At 48.3% G+C, this 9,879-nt stretch overlaps 1 protein-coding gene across 3 annotated transcripts; it reads left to right on the forward strand.

Annotated features, from left to right (window-relative positions):
- The first annotated feature begins 462 nt into the window (after window positions 1-462).
- Window positions 463-5,743, forward strand: LOC119361838 (putative disease resistance protein RGA3). Of its 3 annotated transcripts, XM_037626989.1 has the most exons (4): window positions 754-893; window positions 995-3,978; window positions 4,056-5,194; window positions 5,276-5,743. In XM_037626989.1, exon 2 carries the CDS (start codon window positions 1,051-1,053, stop codon window positions 3,961-3,963), a length of 2,913 nt encoding a protein of 970 aa, XP_037482886.1. In that variant the 5' UTR covers window positions 754-893; window positions 995-1,050; the 3' UTR covers window positions 3,964-3,978; window positions 4,056-5,194; window positions 5,276-5,743. The 3 variants fall into 3 exon arrangements, with proteins under 3 accessions (XP_037482884.1, XP_037482885.1, XP_037482886.1); XM_037626987.1 differs by having other exon boundaries at window positions 463-3,978; XM_037626988.1 differs by having other exon boundaries at window positions 463-3,978; window positions 5,282-5,743.
- The last annotated feature ends 4,136 nt before the right edge of the window (window positions 5,744-9,879 follow it).

A 9,879-nucleotide genomic window follows, 5' to 3' on the forward strand; every position in this document is an offset into this window, starting at 1 on the left:
GATTGACCGGCCAGTTATTGTAAATTAAAATTTTATTTTTGTTATCTGTGCCCCGTGTGGTTCTTTTTTTTCTTCGCGCGCAAATTTGGGCCCGCCTTCCGTTGGGCTCTCAAACCGACCCGTTTGAAAAAGCGGATGCGCATGTCTGCTAGGCCGATCCAAATTGACGAAAAATGGACAAAATGCGCGTTCGTTCGGTCGCCGCGTTGAGGTGCTCTTATATGAAAATCTTTCGATAAACATGCAATTTGTCCAATTTCTTACAATGTACAGTATGCGACATGGGCTCCACGCGGACTGGTCTCTGTGCGGACGGATTCAGCGATAGAGATGGCCCAACGCGTGTTTGTTTATGTCAAGAAGAAAAGTCTGGGACGGCATAAACAAGTGGTTGATACTTTAACGCAAGTGGTTGGAAGCTGCCCTCCATTGACTTGGACCGTATCGCCCAGTGGTTTTGAGAAGATAAGCTCCGTGCACACTGCCGATCCTCCGCCAAACATCCGTCCAGAGCGCAGGCGTACACACGCACAAACGAAGCAAGCAGCGAGGACGAAGCCCATGGAGGTACTGGCGTGCTCCGGCGGCCTGGATCCCGCGAGACTGGCGGAGGCGCCGCAGCTGCTGCGCTCGGCCTCTCGGGCCATGAAGGAGCTGGCCGCCGACATCCAGTCCTGCGACGGCACCCACCGGAAATGGACGCCTAGGTCCACGAGGTGCGGGTGGAAGGCCGGCGCCCCCGATCTGGAGGCTCTTGAGGCCCATTTGCTCCAGATCTGGGGCATCTCCGCCGCCACCGAGCCACGGCGCGCCCAAGACAAGGCGCTGGCTCTGCAGGCCAGGGACGTCGTCTACCTCATCCAGAACCTTCAAGACATGATCCACTACCACAGGTTCCACTCCTCCAACCCGCCTCGCCTTCTCAGCCATCATCAATCCAAGCCCCTTCCCGCTCTCACGTGGTGTGGTTTCAACTGCCTCCCTTTTGGAATAGTTGCGTCCAAACCACCCATCAAGGTTGTCCATGAAGAAACTCTCAAGATTGGCAATATGCTGGACAAGGCCGCCGGCGGCTCATCCTTCAATTCGCTGCCGCCGGCAATGCCGCCGCCGCGGCGGCGTATGCCTGATTCAGGCAGGGGGGTTCTTCAGGCTGGGTTATTTGTTGGGCGCCACAAGGAGAAGGGTGACATCGTGCAAATGCTCATCCAGCCATGCGCCAAGCCTGTTATCTCCCTTGTTGGTGCTGGAGGAATTGGGAAGACAACTCTTGCTCAGATGGTGTTCAATGATGCAACGGTCAGGGACCATTTTGATGTCAAATGTTGGGTGTCAGTTTCCTGTAGCTCCAACAAGATGGAGCTCGTCGTGGCGGATATCCTAAGGTCGCTCAAACCGGCTTGGGATGACAAGATGGTGGATTTTCAAACGCTTCAGTCCGAGCTCCGTCGGGCTCTTACATCCAAGAGGTATCTCATTGTTCTCGATGATGTGTGGAACAGCATGGATGAAATCTGGCTGGATATGCTCGCTCCTCTACAATCAGCAGATATTGGGAGCAGAATTATAGCGATTCATCGCATCGAAACCGTACCTCGCAACCTCACAGCGTCGTCGCAGCTGTACGCTGTGAATCCGCTGAATAGCGACGATTGCTGGGCCCTGCTCAAGGAACATGCTTTCCCAAGTGACAGCGGGGATGTCTATCCAGATCTTCACCCGATCGGGAAGCAGATTGCTGCAAAAATCAATGGATCACCTCTGGCTGCCAAGCTGGTAGGAGGTTTGCTGGGAGATACAAGGAGCAAAATTCACTGGACGAACATCATGGAAACAGGATTACAAGATGATAATGCTGTTTCCTCCGTCCTACGCTTGAGCTATAAGTACCTACCGGTACACCTCAAGCGGTGCTTCGCATATTGCAGTTTGTTTCCAGAGGACTACAAGTTTGATCCAGCACACTTGTCCCGCCTTTGGATTGCCGAGGGTTTTGTTCAACCACAAGACATGGCCGACAAAAGGATGGAAGACATTGCTAGAGAATATTTTGATCAGCTCCTTTCATGCTCATTCTTCCAGGAAATCAAGCTTGGACCCAAGACATACTACTTGGTGCACGGCTTACTCCATGATCTTGCAAAGTCTGTTGCAGCGGAGGACTGCTTCCGTATTGACGATGGCATGAACTGTGACATCCCGTCAACAGTGCGCCATCTGTCTGTCACCATGAACAGTCTACCTGGTCTTACAAGCTTCTGCAGTCTAGAAGAGCTGCGCACCTTGTTAATCCGACCGTCACTTCCGTCCAACCCCAGTTGCTCCCAAGAAGATTTTGCTGTGAATTTAATTAGTATCCTGGAGAAGTCAAAACAGTTGCGTGTTCTTGATCTCAGTTGCCTTAACTCTGAAGAGTTGCCCCACTGCATTGATGACTTATTGCACCTCCGTTACCTATCTATCCATGGCTCCGTCCAGAGGCTTCCTGAGTCGATTGGCAAGCTCCTGCATCTGCAAGTATTGTGCTTCACTGGGAAATGTTCTTTTGATAAGCTTCCTGAGAGTGTTACTATGCTGGTCAATTTGCGGCACCTTCTTGTTGAAACCAAGTGTACTGCAGGAATAGCAGGCATTGGTCGGCTAGCTAACCTTCAGGGATCACTTGAGTTCCACGTTGAGAAGAGGGAAGGGCATAAACTAGAGGAGTTGAGGAACATCAATGGTCTCCGTGGGTTACTAAAAATAGGAGGTCTAGAAAATGTTTCAAGCTGTGAAGAAGCCTGCAAAGCTGAGTTGAATAAGAAAACACATCTTAATTCTCTGAATTTTGAATGGAGCTCTGCTAGTAGGAATAATCCGCCTCCTGCTGACGCAAAGGTACTTGAAGGCCTACAGCCGCACCAAGACATTAAGGTACTTCATATAAGAAGGTATTGTGGCGCCAAAGCTCCCAGTTGGCTACAGTCATTGCAGCAAGTGCGTTCTTTGCACCTCATCAATTGCAGGAGTTTGGGCAGCCTTCCTCCATTGGGAAATTTGGGATCACTCACATATTTACACATGAAGGAGCTGTGTGCAGTTGACCGAATTGGACATGAGTTTTATGGCAACAGTGATGTGGCATTTCCATCTCTAAGTGTCCTTGAATTTGATGATTTCCCAAAGTTGTGTGAGTGGGCTAGAATAGAGGACAAGAACTCATTTCCATGCCTTAAAAGATTAATTATAGTGGATTGTCCAGAATTGGTCAAAATTCCATCGTTCCCCGCAACTACTCGTGAAGTTACCATTGAGCGTACATCCTTCATGCCATACATGAGGCTTGCGCCTTTTTCTTCAAGTTCAGAGAAGCTACAGCTGGATGTTTGCACAACTTCTGTCCACTTCAATGGGTTACTCCATAAGCAGCATGTAGAGGCTGTTGTAGCCTTGAACATAAGTGGTGCTGAACAAGTTGGTGTTGCTGAAGAAATAGGGTCGCTTGTTTCTCTACAGAGGTTGCAGCTTAGTCGATGCAACTTTACTGAACAGAATTTTAGTAATTTTCTCCAGGCTCTCCCTTGTTTGTCCTCGTTGGAGATGATAGACCTGCCCAACATAACATCTCTTCCACCATCAGAAACACTTAGGTGCAGCACCATGCTCACTGAGTTGTCCATACGCAACTGCCAGTTTTTGCACTCTCTATCCTCGTTGCAGTTTTTTGATTCATTAAAATTTCTGGTGATCGAGAGATGTCCTAAAGTTACTGCGGCATCATTTCCGTCGAACTTCAGTTCTCTCAAAGTGCTGAGAATATCGTACTGCTCAGAGCTCCAATCTTTGCCAGAGTGTGGTCTGCCATCCTCATTGGAAACACTTCATGTTATTGGGTGCCACCCCGAGTTGTCCAGGCAGTCAAGAAACATGAAAGGACATTGCAGTGAGAAGATTGCTTTGGTACCTAGCGTGTTGATTCAGTGACAGAATATTTTGCAGGTCCTGCTTAAATCTCACACTCTCTTTTTGTGCTTGTATTTTGTCAGTGACATAACATTTACTATCGTTAATTGCAGGTGGAGATGGCACCTCAAATGAAACAGTTACTGTGATTAATTGCAGGGGAGATGGCACCTCAAATGATCTTAGAGCATCTCTAGTAGAATCCTTATCTCTTAAAATTCCAAAATCTTTCAAAATCCCACTCTAGCAGATTCCCTATCCCCAACCACATCCTTATAATTTTTGAGAGAATATCACATGGAAACCAAGTTTCGGTGGAAACCGATGAAAACCACATGGAAACGATGTTTTGAAGTTCTAAAAAAATCTCAAAAAAATGTTGGGTCTTAAGAGTGTGATGTTCTATTAGTATGTGAAATTTCCAGCTTCAAACACATTTCCATTTAAGTGGTATGAAAGAAAAGGAATCAGCATTGAATAGTACCAAACAGTAAACGTCACCATTCATTGCTGATTTTTTTTTCAGAGCTCGTAAATGGTAATGTGTTTGAACTTGGAATTTCACATGCCAATATAACATCACCTTCTTAACATCCTGTATTTTTTTGCAGATTGTTTTGGAACTTTCAAACTTCGTTTCCACAAATTTTCTTTGAAACTTAGTTTCCATGTGATATTCTCTCATAATTTTCATGGTCAAAACCTAGAAACGCCCTGCCTTGACCCAAAATATAGGGCCAAAAAAACACCCCACTGGCCCTATCCATCCCTTTTTCACTCTCGTGACGGGGATCAAACTCCCCCCCCCCTCAAGTTCTCGCCAGCCGCCCCGGTGAAATTCCCGGTTACTCCATGGATGTCGCCCACCCACGTGTGGGTCCTTCCCCTCTTTCCTATGCCGAATCTTTGCTGCCCACACCACCCATGGCGTCTCTCAAACCGGCGGCAAGGAAGCGGGTGCATGGCAACACGCGAGGCCATCGCAACCCTTCAGACCCGCCTAGAGGCCACCAACATTCGGCCCACTGGCCTCTCGCCTCTCGTGCCTGCATGTAGAACCAACGCCACCCCCAAGCCGACACATCGAGGAAGAGGGTGTCGACGCGAAAGTGGTTGGTCGTTGAGCTGGCGGGAGGGCCCTCTAACCCTCGCGCCTCCCTCCCACCCCTCAAAGCCCTTCTCCACCCGCCATTGATACCGACAAGCTCGGCATGGTTGACGCCTCTGAGGTACTCGACTGAATGCCCACAAGGTGAGTTTTTCCCCCTTCTTTTCCCCGTTTTCTCTAAATGTTGTTGAATTGTCACTGATTGATTGTTCCGTACTTTGCTAGTGCCAGTTACGAATTCTTTCATGAGCATGATGAGTGACTCCGGGCGCATAGATGGCATCAACTATTGGTTGTGACACTTCATGTGGCAGGGGAAATGATCAAACCGGCGTCAACTATTGGAAAGGTCGTTAAGGGGGAATTTCATCGCAACGTGAAGACCCTCCTACCGATGTGAACTATTACAGATTATGTGGTTCATTCAGATGTTATGTTGTATAGCATTGTAATGTTGTTGAGTTGTGTGGGGTAGAAACATAAAAGTATGAAATCTTGTGATGTGAAACTGAAAGTTGTTGGAGATGTACGTACGGAGAGAAGATAAATGGATGGGGAGAGATGTAGGGGTTGCAGTTTAAAGGGATCTGCTGGAGTTGAGCACCGTGGATTGTGCATGCCCTGATGAAATCCTGGACCTTGTCAAACCGGTGGTTCCTTTGCAGCTCTTATCAAATGTGCATTCCAGTCAACCATGTCCTTGTCTGATTTGCGTTTTAACATAGGTATTAATTCAGCAGGACGTGATGGTTAAGAAAACCACGAAGAGATGGCAAAGTTTGGAAGAAAATAACGGAGTGATTAGTGGATCAAGCCCAACACAAAGAGAGAGCGCCGCGATCGAGGGGAGAGAAAAAGGAACAAAAACTTCAATGAAAAGAATTGAGAAAAAAATAAAATATAATTCAGAAATTGTTGGTATTAGTGTTCAAAGTGACCCTTGTGTATGTGCCAACACCGAATGCCAATTGTTGCTCTCCAAACTAAATGGCACCCCCCAAAAAAATTGAATTTTGGACTAAACTACTCCTAAATGACAACTACTATTGCTGGCACACAAAAACTGAACCTAATGATCAATATTTCCCCATAATTTTGTCCTAACCTTCAAGCCTAAAAAGCTCCACCCTGAGCCCAGCCCCGCAAACAGGCAGCTCCATCTTGGCTGCTACAACCACTGGAAACGACACGACGGATGTCGGCAGGCTTGTTGCGTAGACCCGCGAAAGTGATCTTGCTCGGCTCCTCCTCTCTGTGGCAGGGCAGGAGCTCCACCTGTCGGCTAACTGTTGGCTGATCCCCGCACTGCCCCGCGGGTCTAGCATCACCCGTGACGAACGCGGCACAGCTCGACCCGCATGCCGACGCTGGCCCACCCTCCTGACAACTTGCCACGGGCCGGGTGGCAGCCTGGCGCACCACGAGCGTCGAAGCCGCCGAGCCACCGGAGTCGCCAGCCCTAGCCGGGCCCCCAGCCGCCGGTCGGTGGCAACCAGCATGAGCCGAGCTCTCCGCCACGCTGGCGAAGGGCGCATGTCTGACCGGTGGGGCCAGGCGCGAGATGGTGATAGGGTACCACAACTCATCAGGAGGAGTCCCCTGCCGGCACCTGTCGTCCGCCCGCGCCGGGCTCCGAGACGAACAGATGCTGGCGGCGCGGTATGCGCCCAGGGTCCAACGTCTTCAGCCACACCTGGAAGCGCAACATGTCATGCCGGCGCGCCGTGCGCTCTGCGACCTGGACTACGCGCCCACACCCGCATGGAATCACCTCTGCCGTTCTCCTTGTCCAGGCATGGGCAGGAACGCCGACCAGCTCCAGGGGCACCATAAAAGGCAGGAAGGCACCTGTTGCTTGAGCCCGACGCATCCACGGCCGAAGGCCAAGGTGAAAGCCATTGCCGGGGGCGAATCCACGTTCCACCATGAGTTGCCGGATGAGAGGGTGCTCGCATATCATAAGGAAGTCCTCTAGGAAGAATGGACGAATGGACATGTCATCTAGCCCAATGCCCAACTCATTGTGCAGCGCCATCGCCGCATCTGCCAGATCCACCAGTGGCTGTCATAATACTCCCTCCGTCCCGAAATAAGTGTCTCAACTTTGTACTAGAGCTAATACAAGTTATACTAAGCTTGAGACACTTATTTTGGGACAGAGGGAGTAGTATAATATAATATATACAGGACGCATGCTCATCACCTGATGGTACTACATACATGGGCCCATTTGGCATCACAACCGAACCAACAAATAAAGAATGCTCTCCTATATACTACTCCCATCCCTTCTTATTTGTTGGGTCGGAGGGTCGGTGCTCCCAGGTGCTCTATAAGAAGTTCAGACCCGGATACCAAGTCGTGCTTTCTCCTATATACTATTCCGACCCTCTATAAGTTTGGTGCCCGCCCATCCCTGAATGCTATCTTTCAAAGAGTTCACGAATCAGCTGTCCCAGCTGCTCAGCAGTGTGTATCGGTTTCTCAGATCTGGCTCGGCGCATCCTCGTCAACCAAGAACCTGGATTCTCCTGAAGCGCCATCAAGAACTTCTCATATTCTGGAACAACCAGTTCCACTATCTGTTCACGCAGTCTTGCCTTAAGCCAAGGCTGAACTTTCCAAGTCCTCTGGCTGTCATAGATAGTGCAGAACTCTTCAGTAAATTTATCCAAGGACGAACGGCGCGGCTTCCTCAGAGTCAGAGAGTCCCCATCCAAGCATAAACATCTCACGAGCGCAACCCAGTATTCTTCAAGGTAGCTCTTGATGCTCTGGTCAATCAGTGAATTTAAATCACTCACTGCATTGCGAGGGAGTAACCCTGAATGGCACTCCTTTTGCAGAACATAAATTAGGTTATTCAGAAAGAATATGCACCTTTGTCCCTTTTCCTGGAAAATCATTTCTGAACATTCCTTGAGCTTGGATACCAGACAATCAAGCATGTCAGAGCACGGGCCAGTGTTGTAATCTCCAGATTCAAGGATTGACTGCACCATATCTCCGTTACGCCAGAAGAATTCCAGGACTTGTACGAGGACCAAAGTTGCTGGGTGGATGGTGGATTCTTTGCTGCCACGGATGTCATTTGAGGTCCTCTGAATCACACCTTTGAAAGCACTCACCATCTTATTAATAATGCCAGCAACCTCACCAGATCTGCTGAAATGCAGGTCTTTTATATTGAACAGGACATCAACAAGCGCGGCAAAAACAGTCAGCTGTTGCAAAATGTGGACACGAGACCATCTTGCGTCACAGAATGAGCATGCAACCTCAAGGATGAGCTCTAAAGATTGCTTGGATACCACTGCAATGCGTTCCTCAGCCAATTCCTGATTCTGCTCATGTAATTGCTGCTTACTTAAACAAACAAGTTTGGTAGTAATTTTGAGCCTCATCACCCAAGTCCTTGTTGTTTCATCGGTCAACTCACAAGGATCTGCAAACCTTTCTGTGCTTGCCGTGATGATCCATGGGTTCTCCTGTACATCCGACAGTCTGCAATACGGACAAGATTCAAACTTCAGAATGCAAACACATACATACAAAGGTTCTGGAAGTTCCTACAGACCATAAAGCATCGAGGACACTATTTTCCTCGCCAAGAACATCAATTCAACTACACATTGCATGATATATCCCAAAAGGAAGCCTCATAATGTAAAGACAAACTGAACAGGATTGATTAGCTTCAGGCATTCTGGACTTGAAATACATATGTTTTCATAATGTTTCTGGCTTAGAGCAGGACCTTGCGGTAAAAAATTACAACTCTGCCTTTTGGTTTGAAACGGCTCAATTTGGACAACTGCTATGCTTTTTAGTGACATGTGGCTTGGATAACCTGATAATGATGATAACTCGTGGTTGTTTCTTTTTTTAGTATAACTGGTGTTGAGAATGAAACTATTATCGCCTACTGAAAGGCTTGAACTAACATTTATTCTTCTTCTTTCGTACTATCTGCTAATTTTGACTTCCTAGGAAATCAATGTAAAGATTATGGAGCACTTGCACTAATTTAAACAATCTACAGTGCTATTCAATGTAAACTAAAAACTGCGCAAGAAAAAATGGCATTGTGCTTATTGCATGATTTTGCTATGGAAGTAGAAGTTGGTAGCGAGCTAGCTATAAACTCAGTATGGTAGGAGAACGTCAGAGGCACATTAACTCAAAGGAAAAGCAATAGTCCCCCAAATAGAAGTTTTAGCTTGTTAGCCTTTTAGCTTTTTGGTCTTTTGCTTGTTCTCTTCCTCTTTCTTGGGCGCTCTCTGCTCTGCCACCATCAGGGAGGATTTACCATCCCTCCAGCCCGGGCAGCCACCAGGCTGTCAGCGGGGCGATGCTTCATGTTTGATGATTTTCTATAGTGTTTTCTATGGAAAAATGGCATTTTAGACACCTCAACATGTGCTTTGCCTGGGCTTCCAGAAGCTTCTAGGTACTTACCATTTAGGGTTTTTTTTTTGAGTGAAACTTATCATTTAGGTTTTTTTGAGTAACACTTATCATTTAGGTAAAAAAGAAAACAGACAACGCTTGTTAATGGGCCACATTAGCCGGGCCAACTGCTCGCTCCCTATCCATTTCACCGGCACGCGGGTCCCACTCATCAGCCAGCAGCAGGATCCCGTCCCCGCAATCCCGTTTCTCGCTTCCCCTCCAAGAAGAAGAAAGCCGGCGACGAGTCAAGAGTCAAATCTCCGCGGCACCAACCACCTCCCCCATCTCCCTCCCGCCGCAGCCAAGCACACACGAGCACGCCCAAATCGGCAGCGACCAAATCCTCCCACCCCCACCCCCGCCCCCCAAACCCTAGC

This window comes from Triticum dicoccoides, chromosome 2B (assembly GCF_002162155.2).
Source record: "Triticum dicoccoides isolate Atlit2015 ecotype Zavitan chromosome 2B, WEW_v2.0, whole genome shotgun sequence".
Taxonomy (NCBI): domain Eukaryota; kingdom Viridiplantae; phylum Streptophyta; class Magnoliopsida; order Poales; family Poaceae; genus Triticum; species Triticum dicoccoides.